The 27,736-nt window shown below is 37.9% G+C and overlaps 1 protein-coding gene across 1 annotated transcript; it reads left to right on the top strand.

Moving 5' to 3' along the window:
* The first annotated feature begins 4,301 nt into the window (after positions 1 to 4,301).
* LOC128506878 (cell surface A33 antigen-like) lies at positions 4,302 to 26,529 on the top strand. The gene is made up of 6 exons (XM_053477486.1): positions 4,302 to 4,315; positions 20,444 to 20,610; positions 22,872 to 23,097; positions 25,953 to 26,121; positions 26,213 to 26,319; positions 26,428 to 26,529. Exons 1-6 carry the CDS (start codon positions 4,312 to 4,314, stop codon positions 26,502 to 26,504), a joined length of 750 nt encoding a protein of 249 aa, XP_053333461.1. The 5' UTR covers positions 4,302 to 4,311; the 3' UTR covers positions 26,505 to 26,529.
* The last annotated feature ends 1,207 nt before the right edge of the window (positions 26,530 to 27,736 follow it).

The raw sequence follows: 27,736 nt of genomic DNA, 5'->3' as shown, positions 1-27,736 counted from the left end.
TCCCTTATAAGAACAATAATGGCAAAGATAAAATAAGAAAGATGGATTATGGCAATAAGTATATGGAGCAGCAGTTAAATCTGTGCTATCACAGAAAACAGTTAGTGGTTAATTATTGGACCGATTTAGAGGACATGGAGTTATCCACCCAACAGAAAGTGCTGGAGGAGTATTTTGAGAAGGAGAAGGCTCAGAAGGAAGCTTTGGTTGGCGACAGAGATGGGTGTGTTTGGTAAAGATTTTGGCGCAACTAAGTTGTAGCCTGTTAGACCCCTCTGAATATTGGAAACACCAAACATTGATTTTAAATGATTAATGACCAAATATCTTGACATAATACCTGACCTAGCTTCAGAATACTACAGTATAAACATGTTGACCAAAGATACAGTATAAAGATAGTTGACTGTTTTTCACAGATGGGTCTGAGCATCAGGAATCAGAGAAAACTGGAACTGCAGACATTGTGCCCAGTTACAAATTGAAAATCAGCAAGAGATGGACCTGGTACAGTATATAAAATCTTGTTAGCTAGTTTAAAAATACGCAGACAAGGAAAAAAATATCTCCCAGTCCATTTGAGTATCCAGGGAAACAAGAGATGAGCTGGCAAAAAAGCAACTTACTCTAAGAAGTAAATGTTGGAAAAAGGTCAGAAAAAGTCAGATGGGTGGATAAAAAGAGGAAGTATAAATTAGCAGATTAAAAATTGGACTCAACAACCTTAATAGTGGATAAGCCCCTTAAAGAGACTCTGAGGGGTATAAAGGAAGAGTGATCTATAGGTGGCAGTAATGCATCTTACAGATTCCACCATGTAGGCGCAGAGCGGTACTAAGATGGAACATGTAAGGAAGATAGAGTGTATGGAAATGCCAGATAAGAGTTCGAGCAAGATAAGACAAGATCAGGGAAGGAAGCATTTAACATTTTTAAGGAAGGCTGGACTGAAAAATTGTCTTTCATAAGCTGAAGGATGAGGGAGAATGAGACCTACAGTTGGCGGTAATGCAACCTACTGGAGTCCAACCACCATTAAACAACATGGAAGAAGAAGAAGAAGAAGATAATTGGGTGCATTGAAGGGAAAATGTAAGAACTTAACCAATGGTGTTTAAAGTTAAAAAACTTACAGATAAGAGTTTTTTTTTATTTCACCATCCATTTAAACAAATCATGTCCCGAAATGTTAATTCTTGTTTACATTTCTTAAGAAGTGTGTTGTATTAGTATTAGTAGGGATGCCCTTTTTGTACAAAAACTCTGGACAAAAATGTGGGTCGTACCAAAGGAGGAATTAAGCTGTGAAGCAAAGTGCCCCAATCTGTCCTTGCCCTGGAATGGAGTGCTATTATGTTTCTAAGGAATTGGACAAACAGTTTTCACAAATTTTCCATTGTGCTCCATTCAGGACTGGGCAGCTGTAACTCCCTTAATTTTACACACACCGCCATGAAAGTTGTCTTACATAAGCTAAATGTTTTTTGAGTAATGAGGATCCATTTGGGACTCACGCTGAACCCTTTTGCTCTTGTAACGAACACATCATCACATGGGAAGTCTTTGAGCGCATACTGTTCCAGACAGACTAGAACTTTATCCAGGTCCAGTCCAGTCAGTCTCTTCCTCCATACACTTGAGGGATAGGATGGAAGATGGATGGATGCCTGTGAGGTGATCTTAAGTTGTGGAATTGATAGATGGTGGTTCCAAGTTAAAATAACCTCATTAAGTTCTTCCTAGGAGGTAGATCATATGTAGGCAAATGAGAAGTTGGTGACTACATCTTCAGTCAAGTTGTCTTGTCTTTATGGTTGGTACAGTGACACTAATACCTGCAAAATGTGTTGCCATCCTTCGCAACTTTTGTTGTTTTGCAAATAATTTCTTTTTACTTATAATTTGATATACATATCATCCAATACTTGGAGAAAAGGTTACATTGTCTGTTTTTAGATTGATTCTGAGGAAAAATGTAAAAACATCACTGTATCTTGCCTGCATTTCCATTTTCTGTTCCTAAATCAAGTCTGGCAGGACATCAACCAGGGCTGATCACAGCATGCAGAAAATAGCCATTGGTTGTTTTGTAAGCTTCAAGACATCACATTTATTGAAAGCCATCAATACATCCACTTATTGGAATCGCAAATGGCCCACAGTTTGGACCACAGACAGCTGTGGTAACCGCGCTTTCACAATCTGTTTCTTGTCCTTAAATTAACACCTTCACCATCCAAAAAACATCGCAGAATTTGAACAGCTTCTCTGTCAATTATAATTTCATGCAACCAACAATTTCCATGCATCCATCTGTAACAATTATACTGATCAGATGTTTTCAGTTGCTATTAGATGAAAGCTGACACCTCAGCCACATCTGTTTTTCTCTTTATTATTAGAAGCTGCTTCTTGCTTGAAATCCTCTCAGTGTGCGTTCTTACTACAATCTCATGAGAATCGGCAAGTATATTAAATTATTTAATTTGTTGAAAAGCCACGTTTTAAGTAGTCCTGAATGTATTCACAATCCATTCTCTTACATTAGCTGAATAGCATTAGCCATGTGGCTAATGAGTTATACAGTATGACTAGTAAGTCAAAAACAATCTCTTCGTCTCTTTAATAAAGACTTTTTATGTGTTTTAAATCTTATTTCAAGTCAAAATCTTCTTCATCCCATCATATTTTTATATCATAACTTTGACTTATAGTAGTTTGTAAGTAAATTTTTTTTTTTGATAATATAAAAACCTTTTATCTGATAGTTTAGACTTTTTAATTTCATAGTTTCTCCTTGGTAAGTCAAAAGTTGACCTTTTACCTCAAAACTTCAAATAAAAAAATTATAATTGACACACACACACACACACCACACATGAGAAATGTGGTTTAAAGGTAATACAATGCAGACATTTTACAGAGTAGAAAGTACAGATATTTGCTGTAGGATAAAAGAGTAAAAGTCAAAAATATCAACAGGTACTGTAAATATTACAGTATAATATAGTACATTAAAAAATATATATTTCTTTACTTTTCACCACTGAGGCACACAAATAATTGTCAATTATTTTGAGCAACTGCTGGGTGTGTATTGTCCCAGGGTGTCCCATGGCCAGTGTGATATTGGCTCAGTTGACAAGCCTACGACCCTATCACACTCCAGACCATGAAGTTCCTGGGAACATGGTCAAAATGGAAATGTGATCCAATTCCGGGAAGCAATTTAAGTGACTTAAATTATTCCGACACGATAAAGTAGAATAGATGGCTGATATTAATGTGGATCCCAGGATGAATTCATAGAGAAGCAAAAGGATGACCTTCTCTTTCTCTTCTCCCCCTTCCTCTGATTATGTGAAAACTTATATTTAAATGAAACACTTAAATATATTAACCTATATAATATATTGCTCTATGATAGGATTACTACTAGTGTTCGTTCTGTTTGATTAATTAATAATTGAATGCATTCAAATAATACACTTTAGAGTTTTGGTGATTATAAAACTATAAGAATATAGGATTATTCATTTTAATGAGATTTTTATAGTTACTGGCCTAGTTATACACTTCTCCATAGGCACACTCATCATTTGTTTTTTACAATAAGTGACTTATTTTTTTAGCCATTAGTAGAATTTACACAAGAATCAGCCCATGAGTAATGCAGCCCTTCTATTATTGCGTTCTACCTCAGCATGGCACTTGACATATCTGACGCACACATAGACACTCACTTGTCAAAGAATTAGAAGGTCGTTGCTATGGATCAAAATGGGTCTCTAAAAGGACTGCGCAAAAAAAAACAAAAAAAAAAACCCAAGGTGGATAAAGGTTTATCTTTACTGTATGGTTTTAGTAAGCATTTGTCAGAAAGAAAAACGTTTTCCTTTATTGAGGATACAAAATTCCATAATCTATTTATTTTTGTCACTATAGTGGGAGATTTTTAGTCTTTTAAAGCTGTATCTCTAGTGGAAAAAAAAAACAAAGAACAAGATGCACACCTTATCTCCTCCCTTAGTTCTTTTTTTCCCTCCTTACCAAATTATTAACCCATTATAGGCAAACTTTTCCCAAGGAATTTTCTTCTTTACGTTTTTCTATCATATTATGTTACGTCATTTGACTCCCTATGTCATCTGTACCAAGTGATTATATTTTTACTTTTTACATTTCTCGCAAATTACTTTCCATTATCTTTGGTTAGTTTTTTTAAAAAATTGAAAAAACTAACCAAAGATATGTCTTTTTTACTATACATTCCTGTTTTTCCTCGTTTATACAGTTCTCAAGAGACTGACCATGGGTAAGCTCCTCTTTGCATCCTTATCTTATGCCCGTGTCTCTGTCGGGTCCGGCACCTGGAGCCTTATTTTGTCTATTATAGTATTATCAAATAATTTAATGTCTGGGTGTTGTGTTTTTTCCCATGTACTTTGGGTACACACTGTTTATGTTTTACTTTTGATGTTTTATGACCTGTCTCATAGTCGTCTGCTTTTCTCGTCTCACCTCTGAGTGAACCCATTATGTTTTATGACTTTTCATACTTTCTACTTACAGTACTTCTATATTAATTCGCTAAGATTAATATTATGTTGATTAATATTATCATATTGTTACATTGCTACATTTATTTTACTAAAATATGCTTACACTATACAGACAGTTGAGTACCTAAAAGACAGTAAAATACAATACAAATCAATCCTAACAAGCACACGCAGCATATTTAACATAGAGTGAGAAAGTAGAAGGTGATATAAAGTAGTAACTCGTATTGTACGCCTTATTTGAAATTCGCACATTTGCACAAACATATTCATGTTGAGTCACATTTAGTAATCACACTATGTGTGTGTGTGTGCGTGTGTGTGTGTGTGTGTGTGTGTGTGTGTGTGTGTGTGTGTGTGTGTGTGTGTGTGATTTTAAGCAGATGCCTCTAATTGCACATGTCAGGTGTTATTTATGTTTATTTGGTCCACTGTAGCACTGTTACTCTCTTCGGCTAAGTCTTTGTGAGTCCACAAACGGTGATTTTGCTTTGCGTTTATTGCTTTCTACTTCAGTCTGACTCGTGCCATATCTGACGCAAAAAACTCAAGGCATGGCGTTACCCCCTGATGCAGAGTGCAGTTGCTATGGTAAAAGTGGGTCTCTAAAAGGACTGCATACCTGATCTTCAGCTCACATGCCTGCTTGATGTGCACACACACACATAGATGTGCACACAAGCAGAACATCTCTATCTTTTCGTTGCCTTAATAAGAATTTAGTAACGATATAGAAGTAGATAAAGAGAAATATAAATAGCTAATAGTCGATTTTAATAATCAATTTAAAATATTATTGACTGTTGCTAGGGTAAAACATTTTGGCATTTTGTTTAGAAATTATGTTATTTGATTCTGTCATTAGGTCAGTAAATTTGTATGCTTTTATATTAAATTTATTCATTTTATTTAATGGTTTAATCATTGGCATATAATAAGAAATTAGCGATATTAAGAAAGCCTGAAAGAAGGAGCTTGATCAAAGATGAAGCTCAGGTTCAATGTGGTCATAAAAAACACTGAGTCATTCACCTTGGTGGTGAATGAAAGGTTTACAAAAGATGTTGACTTGCTGCATGCTGAGAATATTCTGTATAGCTCTTGCTTCTAATAGCTTTTTTTTAAGCTTTAAAAGCCACGGTAAAGGCCAAAAGAAAAAAAGAACTCATTGAGGATAATGCACAATTTTATAAGTGAGGATACACTCCTTCGTATACTGTATATTGACCCTGCAACTTTGTTTTGTGCTGGAGTTGTATGTTCTCTCACACCCTGGTGGGAAATGTATCAGGCTTAGGAGGAGTGGACGAGTGCTGCATCAGGGACAAGGTCACCTGTATTTTGACTGATGCTGTTCCAAAGCCGATAGTGTGGTGGTGAGGCTCAAACAAGCTGTGCGTTATATCAGAATCTAAAAACACACACGCGTACTGCAGTGGTTCTCAAAGTGTGGGGCGCGCCCCCCTAGTGGTGAATACAGACATGACAGGTGGGGCGCAATGAACGGGAAGGAATTAGTGAAAAATAATAGGAAAGTACCTATTATAATTCATGCTTTTCTTTATTGACAATAAAGATCGGACACTCGAAACCAAACAATCACACACAAAGAAATGGATCATTAATACAAGTAAATTAAAATAACATCAGAGAAAAAGTGGAACCATAGTGCAACAATAACGGTTTAACGTCGGCATGTTAACTGCAGAGGAACAATATTGTAGCGTTTTTACGCCGGAAAGGATGGTGGAGAGACGAGTGAGCTTATTTGCTGCCCAATGCAATGGCTGGGAGTACTTTATTTAGCACACAGCAGGTTTGGCATGAGCAGCACCTTCACTCAGGAGCCTACATCCAATTCAGCGTCAGCCTGAACTGGAGCACATTTCACACGTCACACACCTCAACACACACACAACAGGGCCGAAGTCACTAACCCAAACACCTTTCCCCATCATGGTGAACAGACCGACATCCCCGCAAGGCATGCTGGTCGTCAGCCGCCGCCCCGCCCACGCCACACTGCCCCCACCCGAGCTGTGACCGTCCCCTGTCACCACGACAAACTTTGTTTCGGAGGCGTGGAGGTGGTCGGCGCTGGCGGTGGGAACGCCGGCGTCTTTTGGCAGGTGAGGTATAAACGCGAACATAGTCCTGAGGCGGTCCGGCCTCCACAGAGTTCGATGTTTCATCGGCGTGCGGCTGGTAAGGCGCAAGACGGTCCCGGTGGAGCAAAACTCGTACCCGCCCCGCCAACCGCACCCGGTAGATGACATCGGAGAGCCGAGCTATTACCGCACAGGGGCCCACCCAGTGAGACACACGCCCGGCCGAGAGCCCCCTCCTCCTCCTTCCGGAGGAACACACCCACACCTGCTCGCCAGCATTAAAATCTCGCCCCTGGCTGTGAGTGTCCACGCCCATTCGCCCCATAGGTGCCCCCACCCGAAAGTCTTGCAGCGGTGCCCGCGAGCGCTGGGTGGGGCCCTTCTGCCTGGCGATGAGCGGCTCACCGTTCAACTGTGAGACCGGCGAGACCGGCGGAGCGACTGCGGGTGACGCTCTGGGAGACGCAGTAAGACGGCTGCACGCTGGCTCGGACGGCTGATCACCACCGGAGGACCTGGAGGACTGCACGGGGGGAACGTCCTGCGTCGAGGGTAACCTGGCTACTCCGAAGTTACCACGCAGAGTTCCGCTGGACAAATTCAGCATCGCACCCCATCTCTCCAGAATGTCCAACCCCAAAATGCAGTCCTCCTCAACATTCCCCACAACGAACCCGTGGGAATAAGTTCGGCCACCCACCTGGACTCGCGCTGTGCGACACGCCCGTACCTTGACGCAGCCCCCAGCAACGGTGCGGATGCTGAAGGCAGGATCAGGCCGTCGGCGAACACGCTTGCTTTGCCCCAGTACTCCAGAGCGCAGCAGCGAAACAGTGGAGCCGGTGTCCACGAGCGCCCGCAGTAAGACGCCATCCAGCACACAGTCAATGTAAAGCCCAGCGCGGCTTCCCAAGCGTTAGTTTAGCGGCTGCTGGTGTACGCTGTCCCGTGCCTCGGCCTCGCCGCGAAACGTCGGAGAGTTGCTCGTTGAGATCCCCGCAAGGCATGCTGGTCGTCAGCCGCCGCCCCGCCCACGCCACAATATATAAGGAAACATTCGGTATTGTATATGTAATTTCATTTATTCCAATGTGTATGCTGATGTTTCTGTATTTTTGTTAAACATTAATATTTTATCAGGCAGTACTAGTCTGGCATTTCTAGTTTCCAGTGTGGCAACAAAGTTGCTTTTTGATTCTTCAGGCGCTGAACAGAAGGGAAGATCAATATCGTTCTACGCTTTTTGTTGCTGTGCGGCATTTTGCGATGATCCCTAAATCACTGGTTGCGCCGTAGAGTATAATGGTGTTTATGCTTTTAAACATGTATAATTTAAGGCGGATGTAGCTGAAAGACAATGTAGAGAGGAAATATATCTGGGTATCTTATTCGCGGGTTTATTTACGCAGCTATTGAATTCAGAGATGTGAATATCAAACTAACTTTACCGCGGACACAAACAGGTGTTATACGCTAAAGTGCCCCCCTGCCACTATAAAACATTTTTTTATTGCTTATTTTATAATTAAATTCGTTTGTTATAATTTGTAAACCATAAACCTATGAAGTTATGTTCTAATAAATTATTTGAAAGAGATTATGTAGGGGAGGCAATCTGTGGAAGGGGGGGGGCATTTTAGATTATTAAATCCGGTACATTTTAAACTGTTCACAACATTACTTTTACTCAACATTGTGATTTCATTCATGGCGCAGGTTTGACTTCAGGCAAATACCTAAGGATGGGCAAAGTTTCATTAAATTCCATCCAGCCAGTTTTGTGTGATGCTGTGACAAAATCTGGCTGGACAGACATACAGACAGACACACAGACAGAACATTCTTGGAGACAAGTCTCGGATCTTTCGATGTATGAAATGTAAAGATATCAATCAAAGAGCGAGTTCTGACCCATAGAAAACCTTTTATTAATTTACAGAGATTTACATAAATTTATACATCTTACATGCACCTGAGAATTGGCTCACGCTTGTGTCAGGACTGAGTGCAAAACATTTTGATTACAGTAATGACCAGTTTGGTAATTTTAGACACCATGTTTGTCATTATGGACTGGATTATTGTGCCTGTTTTTTTTTTATTAAATCCAAAAGCAGTGTTTAAAATATTAATGTTTATTGTAGGGGCGACTGTACTGTATATTGTACATGTGACTACATATTAAGATATTAACCTTTACATTTGGTTAGATGGCAGAGCTAGTGACAGTTTTTTTTAACTGTTTTTATTAAATTGACTGGAAAAGACCAAAAACAAATCCAAAACATTAGAGTTAATCAAGGACAGAAGACAGGTGAGACGTCAGGAGATAAACGAACAGGATGCTGGAGATTAAGACAAAAGTTGCAGTCTAGGAAAACAATCCAGGAAAAATAAAGACTTGGTATGCAAGTTATGCCAAGAGAGCTGAGTCTTCAAAAGTCTTTGTGGAGTCCATGTTAAGGGTCAAAGCTGTTTTGGTGGCACAATAGGAACCTACCTTTGGCGTTCCCAAATTGCCTGTAGTGTATGTACTGTATGTACTGTATGTGTGTATCCTCCAATGGATTGGCACCCTTTCCAGGGTGCCAGAGTCTCTCCTGGGATAGGTGTATACAGGATAAAGTGGTATAGACAATGAGTGAGTGAGTGAGTGAGTCAGCTCCTGATATTATTGTTGTAGTCCCAGGAGTTCATGTTTGTAGTTTGTGGTGCATTCTGGGATATGATGTTCAAGGCCTATTCCACAGTAACAAAAATGGTTTAGAAAAACTTCAATTCTGTTTGAAATTATAATAAAGAAAATCACAGTAACATTGACAAGTACATGACATTTTTTCATACATTTCATATAGTAGAGGATTTAAAAATAATCCTCAACGTCAATCTCTGAAATTATGAAGTTTAATTATTAGATAAAGTACCTTTATTGCCTTTTTTTCACAGTTTAATCTGCAGAAATGTGTAGTATAATTTACCCATAGCTGTAAGTTGTTTCATGCATCTGTTTCTGTTTCCTGCGTAAAACACACCTTTAGATGATGATATGTTAAGAAGGCATTCAAGCATTCCTATTTATAGGGATAATAGATCTATTAATAGAGGAAATGCCAGATTGGGCAGGTACATACCAACAACAGAGATGGTCCACTGTAAGTAAATGTAATTAAATAGACTCATTACATAGTTAATCTTATTGTTCAATAATTTATAGGTTCAATAGGGGGAAAAAAGAAAAATACTTAATTGCCAAAAACAATTCAAATTTAAGGTAAGGAAAGACAAAAAAAATTGAGAGAGAGAGAGAGAGAGAGAGAGAGAGAGAGCACCTGTGTCTGTGTGTGCATTCGTGCTGAGCTTATGAAATGAATTACAGTACCATGTTATACACAAACCCATCCTTCCTAATTTGTGAAACAGGAGAGCAAAAGAAAGGAAAAAATATTTCAGTTTCGTTGAGTTCAAAGAATCCACACACACTGAAAGAAAAAGATTTGTCACACACTCCATTTTATTAAATTCAAATCATTTTATTACACATTTAAAAGCCGAAGATAACCAAAGTTCTGTACAGCTAAAAATTTAAAAGAAGTAAGAAAATACTTAAAAGGACAGAATATACAGTGAAAAGTGATATGAAATAAATAGACAAATAAATAAATAATATGCTAAAAACAAAACACCGTTAAAGCACGTTTTAAAAAATGTAAGAGAGAGTGATGAAAGGTAAAGAGACTTTGCAGCTTCAAATTACTCGACATAGTACAACTTCAAAGAGACTATAGTAAACAAAGTCTTTATTCTTGCCCAGATCAATTCTAAATGAACACAAAAGGAGCTTTGTTCTTGGGCAGTTTGCTTGTCTTTGTACACGTACACTTTGCAGAGTGACCCATCATGGATACACTTCTTGTGAATGTAAACTGCTCTATAACTCATGGATGACCGACCATCCAACAAAAGTGAAAGCCGCCTACTGTAAGTGTGAATGCATGGTCCCTACACATACTGCATGGGTTTAGTATCATACAGTAACATAAAGTAACAACTTTAATAGAATGGGTAAACCAGTGTTGTTGTTGTTAGTCTTTAGGCTGCTTCCCGTCGAAGGGGTCGATGCCCTTCTTGATGCAACCCTTTCATTTTATCCGGGCTTGGGACCAGCACTGCTTCCAGTGACTGGGGTTTTTGGAATTGGGTTGGACTAAATACTTAAAATCTTGTGGACATGTGATCATCACATCCATATACAGGTACTGTATAAGTCTTTTCCAGTATTGCTACAAAGTTAAAAGTTAACTATTTCCCTTCAATGAAGTTATAAGACCCAAACCTGCTCCAGCATGACAATGCCTCTGAACCCAAACCGAGCTCCACAGAGACATAATGTGTATCATAAAGCTTTAATTAAAATGAACCTACTGGCCTGCAATCCACTTTTGGGATGAACTGGAATGCAACATTCTGCACCAGGCTTCTTCATTCATCATCAATGATCAAGCTCTTGTGGCTGAATGGGGATTTTCTCACAGCTACAGTCTAAAATTTATAAAAGCTTTCTCAAAAGAGTAGAGGTTTTTATAGCAGAAATTCAGTTCATTTTGATTTCCCATGAAGGGGTGTCTAATACTCAGATGTCATTTAGCAGCATTTTTAAGCTAAGGATTTGTTTTAAGAATCTTATTGGAGCCATTTATTTAGGGAGAGGCTCAGATTGGTCAAAGAACCCAGGAGATGGCCAGTCGGGCAGAATCATTACAAACTAATCGAAATTCTGATAAGTATTAAGTTGAGTGGTGACATATTGGAAGCTTCTGAAGGTAAAATGCTACAAGGTTTTGCCACCTTTAAGTTTTGTCTAGTAGATGGGTGATGATGATATAAGCATCTTAAATCTCTAATCACTGTCCATTTAGGGAAACTATTATTTCCCAAATTTCATTAATTAGTCGCTCAGTGGTGGTGGAAACACATCACTGACCACGAACCATTGGGCATCTTCATCAAAGAGCATGCAATATGCAACTCCTCTTATTCAATTCACAAACTGTTCCACCTCTTTCCATCCAGAAGGAGATACAAGAGCATTCTCAATGAAGCCAGTAGGTTCAGGACAACCTTCTTGCCCACAACCATTACCTTGTTAAACTCTACACACAGTACAGGAAATAGTGTGTGTGTGTGTGGATAGACCAGCACCAGGACGATGAGGACCTTATAAATAGTCTCCAAGAAGTTCAGATCTCACTCCATGTGATTTTTTTCCTGTTGGCCTACGCAAAGGAGGAGGGTTACCGAACAAAGCCTCATGCAGTGGAGGACTTGAAGGCACGGATTCAGGAGGTTTTCAGCAATATCCCAAATGAATATGTGTGCATTCCATCCCTGGCCATTTGAGATAACTTATTTACACCTCCTATGCCTTGACACCTGACACTGCCTATGTTGAGATTTAAAGATTTGCTAAAATTTTCCTATGTAAAAAAAATAAATAAATAATTTTGTATTGGAAATATGATCTTTATTACTAATTCTTAATGCCAAGTTACTTTTCAACCTCCCTGTATATCCTACATCTTAAAACACAGCCAAGGGGAAAAAAATTAACACTTTGATTTAGCTAAGCAAATACTGTAAAAGCCTTTCACTGGAGTGACTAATACTGCAGTGATGAATATGGTTAAGCTTTCTGGTTATGAACTGTAAAACGCATTATTGAAACTTGTGGTCGGAAAAACATTCTGAATGAGCATTATGGGAGATCACTTACTGTAAAGCAGTCTAACTTTCCTATTATTAATATTATTATATATTAATTATCAACATATTTTTTTTTACATACAGTTGTGTATTATTCTATAATGCAAAAATGAAAGAAAAAAAAAACATCTTTTGAATTTAAGCAACAATTTTTACAGGTCATATGCTTCAGCCAATGTGATCAGGGAGACAGGTAGGAGGGTACTTGGTGTATCATCAGGTAAGGGGAAAGTGGACAAGGAGACTTGGTGGTGGAATGAGGAAGTCCAGGAGTGTATACAGGGAAAGAGGCTAGCTAAGAAGAAGTGGGACACTGAGAGGACTGAAGAAAGTAGACAGGAGTACAGGGAGATGCAGAGTAAGGTGAAGGTAGAGGTGGCAAAGGCCAAACAAAGAGCATATGAGGACTTGTATGCTAGGCTAGACAGTAAGGAGGGAGAGGGGGATCTGTACAGGTTGGCAAGGCAGAGAGATAGAGATGGGAAGGATGTGCAGCAGGTTAGAGTGATTAAAGATAGAGATGGAAATGTACTGACAGATGCCAGGAGGGTGATGGGAAGATGGAAGGAGTACTTTGATGAATGAGAAAAACGAAAGAGAACAAAGAGTAGAAGAGGTGACTGTTGTGGAACAGGAAGTAGCAAATATTGGTAGAAGTGAGGTGAGAAGGGCGTTGAAGAGGATGAAGAGTGGAAAGGCTGTTGGTTCTGATGACATACCTGTGGAGGTATGGAAGTGCTTACTGTAGGAGAGGTGGCAGTAGAGTTTTTGACAAGGTTGTTTAACAAGATCTTGGAGAGTGAGAGGATTCCAGAGGAATGGAGGAGAAGTGTATTGGTGCCAATTTTTAAGAACAAGGGAGATGTGCAAAGCTGTGGCAATTATAGAGGTATAAAGCTAATGAGCCAGACAATGAAGCTGTGGGAAAGAGTAGTGGAAGCTAGGTTAAGGGCAGAGGTGAGCATTTGTGAGCAGCAATATGGTTTTATGCCTAGAAAGAGTACATCAGATGCAGTATTTGCTTTGAGGATGCTGGCGGAGAAGTACAGAGAAGGTAACAGGGAGTTGCATTGTGTCTTTTTAGGTTTAGAAAAAGCGTATGACAGGGTGCCAAGAGAGGAGCTGTGGTATTGTATGAGGAAGTCTGGAGTGGCAGAGAAGTATGTTAGAGTGGTGCAGGACATGTATGAGAGCTGTAAGACAGTGGTAAGATGTGCTGTAGGTGTGACAGAAGAGTTCAAGGTGGAGGTGGGTCTGCATCAAGGATCGGCTCTAAGCCCCTTTTTGTTTGCTCTGGTGATGGACAGGATGACAGATGAGGTAAGACAGGAGTCCCCATGGACTATGATGTTTGCAGATGACATTGTGCTCTGTAGCGAGAGCAGGGAACTGGTGGAGGAAAATTTGGAGAGTTGGAGGTATGCTCTGGAAAGCAGAGGAATGAAGGTTAGCCGCAGCAAGACGGAATACATGTGTGTGAATGAGAGGGACCCAGGAGGATCGGTGAGGCTACAGGGAGCAGAGGTAAAGAAGGTGCAGGATTTTAAGTACTTAGGGTCAACGGTCCAGAGCAACGGAGAGTGTGGAAAGGAGGTGAAGAGGCGGGTACAGGCAGGTTGGAATAGGTGGAGAAAAGTGTCAGGTGTGTTGTGCGATAAAAGAGTATCAGCGAGAATGAAAGGAAAGGTGTACAGGACAGTGGTGAGACCAGCGATGCTCTACGGCTTAGAGACAGTGGCGCTGAAGAAAAGACAGGAGGCAGAGTTGGAGGTAGCAGAGCTGAAGATGTTGAGGTTCTCTTTGGGAGTGACAAGGATGGATAGGATTAAGAATGAGTTCATCAGAGGGACAACCCACGTTAGATGTTTTGGAGATAAAGTCAGAGAGGCCAGATTGAGGTGGTTTGGACATGTTCAGAGGAGAGATGGTGAATATATCAGTAGAAGGATGCTGAGGTTGGAACTGCCAGGCAGGAGGTCTAGAGGATAACCAAAGAGGAGATTTATGGATGCAGTGAGAGAGGACATGAAGTTAGTTGGTGTGAGAGAAGAGGATGCAGAGGAGGGGGTTAGATGGAGGCAGATGATTCGCTGTGGCGACCCCTGAAAGGGAACAGCCGAAAGACAAGAAGATGCTTAGAGAGGCTTTTAGTGTCAAAACTCATAAAGAAATATAAATCTTTTGCATTTTGAATTATTATTGTTTAAAGTGACTTAAAAATGGCCATTTCTGGGGCACATACAAAATCATCTCTCTAAAATGGCTGAAGTTAGCAACTTGAAACTTTTAGAGAAGCAGGATTGGTTAGACATTCTCTTCATCAGTCTGTTGATATAAGCATCACTATATTTATTTATTCACCTGTTCAACAACCAGAGACAAAAAAAACTCTATTCTGCATTCTGCAAAGGAAATTGTTTTATTGGAAATGAATGTTTTAACTTAATAAGATGTGATAACTTGGGGCTGTGGTGGATGTGAGGGAATTGACAGGGCTCGCAGCATGCATGAAAAATCAGTGGGGTGTTATTAAAAACCCTTCTCCATGCTTATTGCTTTCTGGCATTTCCATTTTCCCTTTTCATCAAAACCAAACGTAACAAAACAAAGAAAATGTGTTTAACCTAAATAGCACATGCCAGGGCTTGTGGGTGCTTTCAGGAAATTTTCAGGGAAGCGAGATTGGTCATTTCCATGCTGCATAAACTTCAGAAGTAGCTTCTTTGGCAATATTTTTGGCAAGTAACTTCTTTGGCAATATTATTTGTATTATATGACATAATATTATAACATAAAAAATATAAAATCAATACTATGTTTTGGCTGTGTGGAAACTGTACATTTGATATTAACATTTTAGTTATATAATGTATATCTTTCGCAGTTTTTGACATTATGAAACAGTATGTTTAAGGAATTTGAGGAATTGAGGAATTTGGTGGTGGTTCAGATAACCGTCAGTGACATGCTGAAACATGCTGGAACTTGGTTTGCCGTCACAGGGATGTTCCTTTTTCCCTCCACACTCTCTGAGCACATGCTCAATGGCTTAATGACTTTTAGACTTATAATGAAAAAGATGACTTTTAATTTAAGAGATAGCAAATGCTGTGTTACTTTATTGTACTCTAATGTACTGTTTTTAACAAGCAACTTAATTGTCTCTATTTAACGGGTATTTAAAATGAAATAACATACGATGTACATATACTTATTTTTTTAATGTGAAAAATAAAGACTTTTTTTTTTATAAAATGCCTAGTTTCTCAGTCCTTTAATTTCCAGTTCTCTATCATGTATGGATCTGTGAAAACCCTGAAAATGAATGACTGTTTGGTAATTAAAAATTGTTTTTATGACTTGCATCATATTTTTATCAAACTCCAACTAGGGCAATTAGAGTTAAAGGATAAAACATAAAAACTAAGCAATTAGCAATCCTCAGTTAATGACTGAAGTTTTTTATTGTTGAACTAATATAGCCTACAGTGGGTACAAGAAATAATCACCCCCTTCAAAATAATCACATTTTGTTGCTTTGCAGATTAAAATAAAATCTATCCATATGTATTTACTCAGTGCAGCTTTTAACATCTAAGTAAAATATATAACATCAACCTGTCAGGAAGGGATAGAAATAAGTAAAAAACAGGATCACAGATTGGGGAAAGGATCATTCCCCTGCTAAAAATAACTTGTAAAAGCAGGTGAATTTAATCACTTTCTAAATGGCGTAAAGCCGGTTGACTTTCAACTGTGATCAACTGTGGTCATTTTGATTAGCTCAGCATGAAAACCTGGAGCATTTCACTCCCTTGCAGTGTAACTGAAGCAAACAATCAGTCATGGGTGGCACAAATATTGTAAAGTCTAGACGGGCAAAGCTTTGTGTGCCACTGAGAAGGAGATTGACACCAAAACTTTTTAGTGTTCTAGTGTTTTAGTGTTCATATATATATATATATATATATATATACAGCATTGCACATATACCTTTAATATTAAATCAAATAAAATTCAACATCTGTCCCATATGTTTAAAATGTGCATTTTTTAAAACAATTTTTCAATCTTGAAACAAAAGTTTTTATTAGTGTAAAAAAAATAGTGAGGTTCAAAAAACATTCAAGATTTGTGTTCAAGCTGTGAGAAAAAAAACAAGGAAAATAACAGTGTAACTTAACTGTGTGTCATTACTGTACTCCATTCATCTCATTCTGATTCTTGAGGTTTAATACAGGTTATAGTACAATCTGCAATGTATATACGCATTCATTTGTCAGTACATTGATACGTCAGTAGATTGATACCCCCTGACCCCTCGGACCTTGATATTATTGACCATTTTCTGTAGCTTCTGATTAATGATTCTGATTGATTTTATGTTTTAACCAAATAAAATATGGGAAGGTTAAAAAGGGGTAAATACTTATAAAAGACAGTATGACTAAAGTCCTAATGTAAACCTTTTTGAGTCTAAATAGTATCCCCCACATTGTGAGCTTCACTCCACCAGGAACAGTTCAAATAAAGAATGTTTTAATCAAAGAACATTTCATCAAAGTAATCTTGCCCTTGTCATTTTGTTCTGTTAATATGTGTATTTAAAAAAAATCTGTTAGCACTTTTTCTACAGTGTGTTCATTCACTTAAAGTCATACTATCGTGTGTATAGTCACATGACTCCAACAGGTCCAGTTGGCAAGGCTTAGTGGTTTTCCCCATGCTTGGTGTGTTTCCTCCAGGTCCTCCGGTTTCCTCAAACAGTCCAAAGACATGCAGATTAGGCTAATCGGTGTTCCCAAATTGGCTGTATTGTGTGTGTGTGTATGTGTGTGTGTCAAGGTGACATGAGGTCCTAAAATGGTCATAAAAATGGGAATGAATACAACGATCACCATCTGCCTCCACGGTTCCTAACTGGACTACAGAGGTTCCTAGATGAATTAACACTATAGTCTGAAACTTTATTTCTAACGAGTATGTACTGGATTTCTTAAGATACAGTAAAATACATATTAAAAAAAAGTAATACAATACAAGAAATCTGACTTTCCAACCTGTATATAACTCGAGCACTGCATAGTTTAAATAGTGTGTGTGTGTGTTTGTGTGTGTGTTAGCGGGCCCCTTCTCACTGTTTAGCTCTTATCAAACTTGTTTTGCACCTCTCTCACTGTGTATCAGATTGAAAAAAACACTTCCTTTTTTTTCTACCCACATTTCGGCTCACACACTCAAAGGCTAAATGTGTGACATTTAAAATGTCCCAAGTTGTAGCCTTTACGGTAAACACCTTACAGCATTCACATGATGAGACAGGACGAGTGGGCGGAGCTTCGGCAGCTCCCCCAAAGACTTCAGGCTGAAAATAGACGAATGTGCATCTGGAACAACTTCTGCTTTTGTTTATCCTCCAAAAAAAAAAAAACAAGCAGACATGATTTTGATGATTTATTTGTTTTTTGCGGGTAAGTAAAATTTCTAGAATCTCTTCAACTTTAACGTATGATTGACATCCTAGCCTAGAAAGAGGAGCTGTAGGTTAATTGGATCAACAGCCGTAGCCGAGGGCCTCACTAGCAGAGGGGCCTCAGTAAGCCGTATGGATGTATAATTTAGTTTATAATTTTTAAATGTAAAAAAAACAAAACACTTTTTTATTTTTTTTATTTTCCTTCATTTATATAATCATATTTTGCCTATGAGAAATAGATCTCAAATTTTTGTTTATTAAAAACATTTAAAAATTCAAGTAGGTTATGTTGTTTTTCCAATTTTTATGTGACATCCACAAGATAAACCCAGCACCTCATTAAAAAAAAAAAGTGATTGATAAGACTGTAGTCTAAATAACACCAGTAGTGACATTTGCCCCCTTTTTTTGTAATATGCCTTTTGTGATCAGGCATATTACATAAAATATAATGATTTCCTGTTATGCTCATTAACTGTCATGTGAGTTCCCTTCTCGGATACGTTATTGTGTTTGATTGTTATACAGTTCGTTTGTGCCTGAATGTAAAAATACATGCTAAGTAAAGACATTTTTTTTTTCCAAAATGTACATGCATTATATGAAAAAATTATTCCAGGGAAGTGCTGTGCTATTTTTATTTACTTTGTCTTTGAGGGTTCAGCAACCAACTGATTGATTGATTACCATAAGAAACACCAGAGCATCATATTACTACTGTGAAAATTTTCCATTTTTTTCTGTTAACTTACTAACATTCTGATAAGTGCTTTAGGGTTAAAGGGGTTGTCTGAAGTTAAATCAAACAACCCCTTTAACCCTAAAGCACTTATCATATGTGACATCATATAAATATACTATATGGACAAAAGTATTTGTCCAAACCTGTTAATTATTGAATTCAGGTGTTTCAATCAGGCCCCTTATTCCCAGTGAAGGTCAATCTAATTGCTTCAGCATACCAAGACATCAATGCTATCCTTCCAACAAGGTCCTTTTATATTCCAACATGACTGTGTCCCAGTGCTAAGGACTACTGTATAAAGACATGGTTTGATAAGTTCGATGTGGAAGAACTTGACTGGCCCTAACACAGAGCCCTGACCTCAACCTCCTCAAGCACTTTCTCACCTTCTCGTTTCCCCTCATATTGTAAATGCTCTACAGAATGAATTGGCGCTGATTTTAACAGAAACACTCGTGGACAGTTTTCTAAGAAGAGTGGAAGCTCTTATTGCTGCAAAAGGGGACCAACTCCATATTGAAGTACTGTATATGTATTGGAATACAACGTTGTTGCAGTTTTGGCCAAATACTTTTGCCTTTATAGTGTCATTGTTCTTTTTTTTTCTTTGAATATTTTGTGTTCAATTATTATAATACTAATAATGTCGCAATATATTTTAAAACTGAAAATCATTATCCAAAGAGAGTTGTGTAATTATTTGGGTTCTTGACATAAATAAATCTAGAAAGCCTTCCCAGCATGAGGTTAGGGGTCTCATGGAAACGGTTCTACCAAAATGTCTAAAGGTATGAGTCAATGCTTGACTGCCCAACTGAGTGTCCAACAGTTTGATTCATTTATCATGTTCTTCCTTTTGTTGTCCTATTGTTGTCCATTTAGTCCTCTGTGAAGCATAAAGGATAACATTTTCGAGTTTTGTGTAAAAGGTAATTGGTTTAATCTCGGCTAGGTGGTCAAGTTTGGTTGGTGCTTAAATATATTTATATCTTACGATACTAAACACTACAGTAGGATAACAACGCTATTAACGGCAAACTATTAAAAATTTGGTAGGACACAGACCAGGCCTGGGGTTCCGAACCTCTTCTTGAACAAATGTTCCAGGGTTACTATAAATCAATTAAACAATGCAACTTTTTAAATCTGTAAACAAGTTAGTTATATAAATAATGAAATAAATAAGTAAATAAATACAGTACCTCCACTACTAAAGCTTACTACTTAAAGATACTGAAGCATGTTAAAAAAAAATTTCCCATTCATCTGAAACAGTGCCAGTGCAAACCACAGTGTATGTTTCGGGCTTCAGTAAAGGAAGTGGTGGTTTCAGAGACATTATGATGTGCTATTATTTTGCCGTTTTGAAACTGGCAAAAAAAAACTAAATTTGTCAGATATTAATACATCATGCATACTGAAAGCAAGGTCAGTTAAGCTCACATGAGCCTCGTCTATGAAGCAGCAGGTGGGGTACAGACCTAGGGCCGGGTTTAATGTGCTGTAACTGAATGAGATTGGGTATGTGTTAAACAGGTAAATAGCCTTCATGGGTGTTCTTTGTTATAAAAACATTTTTAGTGCAACCAGTTGCCTTTTAATTTTTCAGATAATTTTTTTTCTGTACTTCACGGTTTTGACCGCAGTGTCACGGTGCCAATAGTGTGCACGATTTTAAAGGGCCATTAATTAACTCTTTTGAAACATAGGAGGGAAAAATTACTTGAGTGGTTGTTATTGATGATGATAAATGATTTATTATTGAATGAATTATTTCTTTCCTCCCCCACAGTGATTCACCTGACTTCATCCTTAAATGTTGACATCCCACAACTAACTTATGAGTTTGCCTCGGGTGACACCGGCGTTATACCATGCAACTTTAAACCTCGGAATGCAATGAACCCATCAGTCATCATCACCTGGACTGCACATCCATATAATCCTGAAGATAGAAATGTAATACAGTAAATGCACTTTGGCAAATTTGCTTCTTATGCTGCATCCGCACTTTTTTCCCTTTCCACCTTTGCCTTTCCTTTTAAGTACTTTATTGATTGTACGTAATTTATAAAATGACCTACAAAGACTACTTCCTTACAGTAGTTTACTAAGAGCAGCTGTAAGTCTAGTCTACACCTGTGTGTTTACATCTGTGATCAGAAATGACTTAGGCCAGGCATTTTACATTCCAGAATCAAAATCAGAAAGAGTTTTATTTCCAAGTATGCTTGCACGTACAAGGATTTTGTTTTAGTGACAGAGCTTCCAGAACAAAAAACAGCACGACACAAAAAAAAAGGTTGACATCAAATGAAGTAGGGTGTGAGATACTTTTAAATAATTTACATAAATATCTAAAATCTGTGGTATTATACAGTATACTGCACTGTGGTACTGTACACAATATTGCACATATATTTATTTAAATATAATGTTTATGAGATAGATTGCCTGAGGGAAAAAACTGTTTTTGTGCCTGACTGTCCTAGTGTTTGGTGCTCTATAGCGTCGACCCGACGGCAAAAGTTTAAATAGAAGGTGGCTTGGGTGTGAGGGGTCCAAAGTGATATTCCGAGCCCTTTTCCTCACTCTGAATGTATACAGTTCTTGCAGCATGGGCAAGGGAGTGCCAATAATTCTTTCAGCAGTACGAACTGTCCTTTGTAGTCCTCTGATGTCTGCTTTTGTAGCTGAGCCAAACCAGACAGTTATTAAAGTGCACAGGACGGATTCAATGACGGCTGAGTAGAACTGTGTGAGCAGCTCCTGTGGCAGGTTGAATTTCTTCAGCTGGCGAAGAAAATACACCCTCTGGTGGGCCTTTTTAATAATGGAGTCAATGTGAATGTCCTACTTCAGGTCCTGAGAGATGGTCGTGCCCAGGAACCGGAATGACTCCACTGCTGTCACAGTGCTGTTCATGATGGTGAGTGGGAGAAGTGCAGGTGGGTTCCTCCTGAAGTCCACAATCATCTCCACTGTTTTGAGTGTGTTCAGCTCCAGGTTGTTGAGACTGCACCAGACAGCCAGCTGCTCGACCTGACTTCTGTATGCAGACTCGTCACCGTCCTGGATGAGGCCGATGATTGTAGTGTCATCTGCAAATTTCAGGAGCTTGACAGTGGGGTCTGTAGAGGTGTAGTCATTGGTGTAGAGGGAGAAGAGCAGTGGGGAGAGAATGCATCCCTGAGGGGCTCCAGTATTGGTGGTGTGGCTGTTGGACATGAATTTCCCCAGTCTCACTAGCTGCTGCCTGTCTGTCAGAAAGCTGGTGATCCAGTGACAGATAGAGCTAGGAACAGAGAGCTGGATTAGTTTGGTCTGAAGCAGTGCTGGGATAATCGTATTAAAAGCTGATGAAAAGTCTATAAACAAGACCCTTGCGTAAGCCCCTGGTTTGTCCAGATGTTGAAGGATGAAGTGCAGTCCCATGTTGACTGCATCATCAACAGACCTGTTTGCTCTATAAGCAAACTGCAGGGGGTCCAGTAAGGGTCCTGTGATGTCCCTCAGATAGGCCAACACCAGTCTTTCAAATGACTTTATGACCACAGATGTTAGGGCGACTGGTCTGTAGTCATTAAGTCCTGTGATTTTAGTTTTTTTTTGGAATGGGGATGTTTGTGGAACGTTTAAAGCACAAAGGCACTTTACATTGTTCCAGTGATCTGTTAAAGATCTGTGTGAAGATGGGATCCAGCTGGTCAGCACAGGATTTCAGACAGGCTGGTGTCACGCCATCTGGGCCTGGAGCTTTCCTTCTCTTTTCTTTCAGAAAGATCTGGCGAACATCCTTTTCACAGACCTGGAGTGCAGGGGGGGGAGAGAGGGTGGTTGTCAGAGGTGATAATGGTGGTGTAGAAAGAGGGTCAGGACAGGGGTGTGGTGTGAGACTGGGAGTTTCAAATCTACAATAGAACTCATTCAGGTCATCAACCAGTTGTTGATTCCCTACAGAGTTGGGGGATGGCGTCTTGTAGTTAGTGATGGTTTTCAGGCCTTTCCACACTGAAGCAGGGTCGTTTACAAAAAAATGATTTTCCAGTTTTTCAGAGTAGCTTCTCTTAGCCGCTCTGATCGCCTTCAAGTCACTAATACATTCCCCAGCAAGCCTCAAATAATTCAAAACTTTAAGATATTTACATGATTTAATGTATCATGACATGTTCTGCTATAAACTTATGATTTTGTTAATGCTAAATTATTTGTTCCCCTAGATTGACATTATCACATATTACTACTCGGCTCGTCGACCTGCTCAAGAGGACGTCAGTGATGAATATGCTGGCCGAGCTTCAGTTCAGGCAATCATTTCTCAAGGAATGGCAACCTTAACGCTCCAGTCTCTAACATCTCACGATAGTAGAGTGTATCAGTGCGATGTTAAAATTCCTGGAGACACACGAGGAAAGAGCTCAGACACCACGACACTAGTGGTTTGGGGTAAGTACAGCAGCTGGTAGTGGAGTAATGATACCAATTAATATTATACACACAGTTAATTAATAACTTCCATTAGTGAAAGGTATTTTGCAACAGGTGGTAGGACCTCCAGTCAACATTTACATGCACATTTATATACTATGGGCACTTTGGGAACGCCAGTTAGCCTAATCTGTAGGTCTTTGGACTGTGGGAGGAAACCGGAGTTCCCGGATGAAACCCACCAAGCACAGGGAGAACATGCAAACACACAGAAATTCATATAAAGTTTTCTTGACAGTCATTTTGAATAAGATCCATAACCAATTTAAACTTGACACTGTATGCAAAATATGAAAGTGCAATAATCCAGGGAAATTCTGATCAAAACAGAGAGCGGAGATTTACATTAGTTGCAAATGTATTTCCCCCTGAATTTATAAAAGCATGCTTATAACACGGCTATTTCCCTGCATCATACTGATCGGTCCATTAATAGAAAATGTGAATACATGCAATAAAAACATCCATGAAAGCCGATAATCATGGGTGTATGCAAGGGTAATATTGCAATTTTCTACTCATGCTTTTTTTGTTTGTGTTAGGTGTACTGCAGTGTGAGTTTAAGCTACAGTACAATTATGGGATTATGGAGGCTTTAAAGTGTAGGGAGAGGCTTTTAACAGTTATTACGAAATCAAGATGCAATAATCACTCAAGCTTCATTTATAGCTCGAAATAGTTTAGTTCTGAGGTGGTACAGTGAAATATTGGTTAGTACTGTGGTGTTGTACCTCCAGGATCTAGAGTTTGAGTGTGCGTGCGTGCGTGCGTGCGTGTGTGTGAGTGAGTGAGTGTGTGGATGATGCACATGGTTATGCTGTTATACTCATGACATTTCTATTTCATTTATATTTCAATTCTATTTTGTTACTTTTGCATACCCTGCCTTTTGCAAAAAGTAAATATGGCAATATATTGTAAAATATAATGCAATATATTAAATACAGTGATACATTTCCATATACAGAAAACTAATGCTTATATTTATTCATATATTGCAATATATGAATGGACCATGTATGGATATATATATTGCAGTGAGGACGAAAACCATTATGTTTATACTTATAATTGTTTTATTGAAACATTATTGAAACTTTATGCATGTTTAAGAATTATACAAACACATTTACATTGTCTGTGTGATCTGATTAATGCCCATAAAGTCCAATTTGTTTAAACTACATTAATAGTATATAAATCAATATAATATGAAGTATACACTGCGTTCCAAATTATTATGCAAATGATATCTTTCTCTGATTTTCATAATCAGTCAATGCAAATGACAGTCAGTATAATTTTTTAGTCATCAACTATTAGGGTATAATTTGAATTTTATCAAACAAACCTCCTAATAATAACAATATTTATTTTAAAAATAAAAAACTGAAAACACACTGTTCCAAATTATTATGCACAACAGAGTAAAAACATTTTATAGGTTGTAAAGAACTGAAAATAGGCTTTTGTTGAATTTGCAGCATTAGGAGGTCATATTTACTGAAATCAAAAATGATTTCAATCAAAAACATCCTAACAGGGCTTGTTACATCTTAACATAGGACCCCTTCTTTGATATCACCTTCACAATTCCTGCACCCATTGAACTTGTGAGTTTTTTGACAGTTTCTGCTTAAACTTATTTGCGGGATGTCAAAATAGCCTCCCAGAGCTGCTGTTTTGAATCAAACTGCCTCCCACCCTCATAGATCACAGGTTTATGCATAGGTTTATGCACAACTACACGCCTCCAAAGGATCCTACACCTTGAGGTTCGCCGGAATCCAGAGGCACCAGCAGCTTCAAATACCTGTTTGCTGCTTAGTAATCTGATGAATTTCTCTGGCAGAAACCTTCCTCATTCTGCCTTCATCTGCACGAACCTGTCTGTGCTCCGAATCAGCCACAAATGTCTTCAGAGTTTTCATGAAATATCTAATTTTTTCATACCTTGTCCAATTTGACGCTTTTCGGCAGCAGAGAGATCTTTTTTTCCCCCCAATTGCTTGAAACCTGGCGCCTGCTTAATAATGTGGAACAACTTTCTTCAGTACTTTTTCTTTAATTGGGCTCATCTGGCAAACTAATTATCACACATGTCTGAGATTCATTTCAGTAATTTAAAAAGCCCTGAGACGCAATACCATCCATGAGTTTAATTTAAAAACTAAACATTTAATGTTTATGACACTTACATCCAATTTGCATAATAATTTGGAACACAGTGTATTGTTAAATATAAAATTAAATACATTAATATATACATTTGAAAATATTTTAATATATTTCTCAATATATGAAAAGTGGCAATTCCTTATGTATTTTTCAATATATTGTATTATATTAATACTATATATTATTCTGTATATTGTAAATATATTTTTAAATATAAAGATGTTTTTATTCTGTTAATTCTGTTAAATCCAACAAGGAATATTAACAATATAAAATCTTAAAACCATAAAACCATTTAATATATTGACAGTTGATATATAGAGAAATATATTTTGTTTGTGTAAGGATAGTGTAAATTTTCTATATTGTACAATTCGTATAATTATATTTATATTATTTTTCTTTTTTATTACTAATTTTTTTTTTATTATTTATTTGAATACTCTATTTTGTGAGTAAAGTTGCTTGGCCCCATCAAATAAATAAATTTTTTTTTTTAAAGGGTGGCATCATTGCATTCTGCAGTCAGAATGCCATGACCAAATGGCTAAAAAAAAAAAAAAGCCATTGCTTAAAAAAGATTTGCAACTAAATTGCAGAGCAGTACTTCTTATAGATTTTCTTGTGTTAAACAGTGGCTCCATCCAAACCCATCTGTGCCATTCAGGGCAGAGTAGGGTTTAACCAGAACATCAAACTGACCTGTCATTCAGACGAGGGCATGCCAATACCGACATACAAATGGCAAAGCTACGATGTCAATAACAATCCCCGACCGAATCCTCCCAAATCTACCGAAGGTATGTGTTTTGGTTCTTTATACAGGTATTGTCAGTTATATATCTGGTTATATAGCCTGTTACTACTGTATAATGCTGTATATTTTTTTTTAGCAAATGTCACTTTTCAATATTTCCAAGGACACTGATGGTTATTATGTTTGCACGGCTGTTAATAAAATTAACAGCCAGACCTGTAGCCTAACTTTGGCCATCATGCCATGTAAGTATTAGAAGAATAGTGTATATCATGTAAAAATTTTGATCATTTTTTCCTATTTTAATTTTTTTCTCACTTTATTTTCCTGTTTTGTGCCACTCTATCTGGCAGCCTCCACGAACCGCCGATCAACAAAAAGAATAACTGAAGAATGTGCAGAAAATTGCCAGTGGTGCATGCAAACATGAAAGAACAGTGGGGCCTTTATAAAAAATTTTTTTATGTGCTTTCTGGCATGACGCTTCCATCAAAAAACAAAACAAAAAACAAAGGCTTGGTAGGATGCTTTATGGGAAATTTCTGTGTAGCTTAGCTCCAAGTGATTTCAGCATTTAAATAAATGGTATACCACAATGCTACTATACTGGTTCATATATTCATTATATATACGCTTCATAATTTTTATCTTGTGTCAAGTGAGACCCTTTTTTCTAACCCAAGAATATAAGGCATGTGAAAGGCAGTGATGATACTAAGCAAGACACTAGCACTTTTGGAGTCATGTAAGTACAGTATGAGAGCAATGTTATTTAAAGAACAAAGGAAACCATATAGTAAGAAATTTTGCAATTCATAAAATCACCTTAAAGATACCATTCTCTCAAATTGTTGCTGATATCACTTAGTGCATCTCAATAAATTTGATTATTTTTTCATTATTTAATTCAAAACCTGAACCACCTATATATTTTACATACATTACACATGAGATGAACTATACAAACCTTTTTTTTTATTTCATTGATTACAAAAATCCAGTATCTCTAAATATTAAGATAATTCAAAAAAGCATTTACAATAAAGAAATGTTCAATGCCTGAAACCTATGTTTGTGTATGCACTACCACGGTCAGGGCTCCTAGAGCATAAAAACCAAGTTGCTTTGATAGCAGCTTTAAGCTCATCTGTATTGTTGACTCAGGTGTTCTTCTTCAGAATAGATAGATACATATGTCTATGTATGTGGTGGCCAAATGTTTTGACACTAACTTTTATTAATTCAGTGTTTTGTCATTGTTTAAAAACAAATTCTAAAGATAATTTATTTCATGCAATGAAATTGTTTTACAACAGTTAACATTTAGTATGTTATAAGTCCTTTATTCTTTAAAACCTGCTGGATCTGGCTGCTCTTGGAGTCAAAAAGACGTCTGCTACTGATTCTGGGGTCACCTGCTTAATCCATGGAGATTACTCGTACCTTAAACTATGACTTTATTCCTATAGAATCAAGCAAACTAAATTTGGATTTATTTTCTATGTTTGAGAACAATACTGGATATTTCTAAATAACACATATGGAATTAGGTAATTAAGTAACAATCAGATGCTTGTTTTTTTTTTAAGACATGAAGGTCAGATGATCTGGAACAGTTCTTGTAAGAACAGCTTTGTGTCAAGTGCACTTGCATAACCCATC

Source organism: Clarias gariepinus, chromosome 18, assembly GCF_024256425.1.
Source record: "Clarias gariepinus isolate MV-2021 ecotype Netherlands chromosome 18, CGAR_prim_01v2, whole genome shotgun sequence".
Lineage (NCBI taxonomy): Eukaryota > Metazoa > Chordata > Actinopteri > Siluriformes > Clariidae > Clarias > Clarias gariepinus.
Note: the sequence above shows the minus strand (reverse complement) of the source record. Positions and strands in the feature narration are given on the sequence as shown.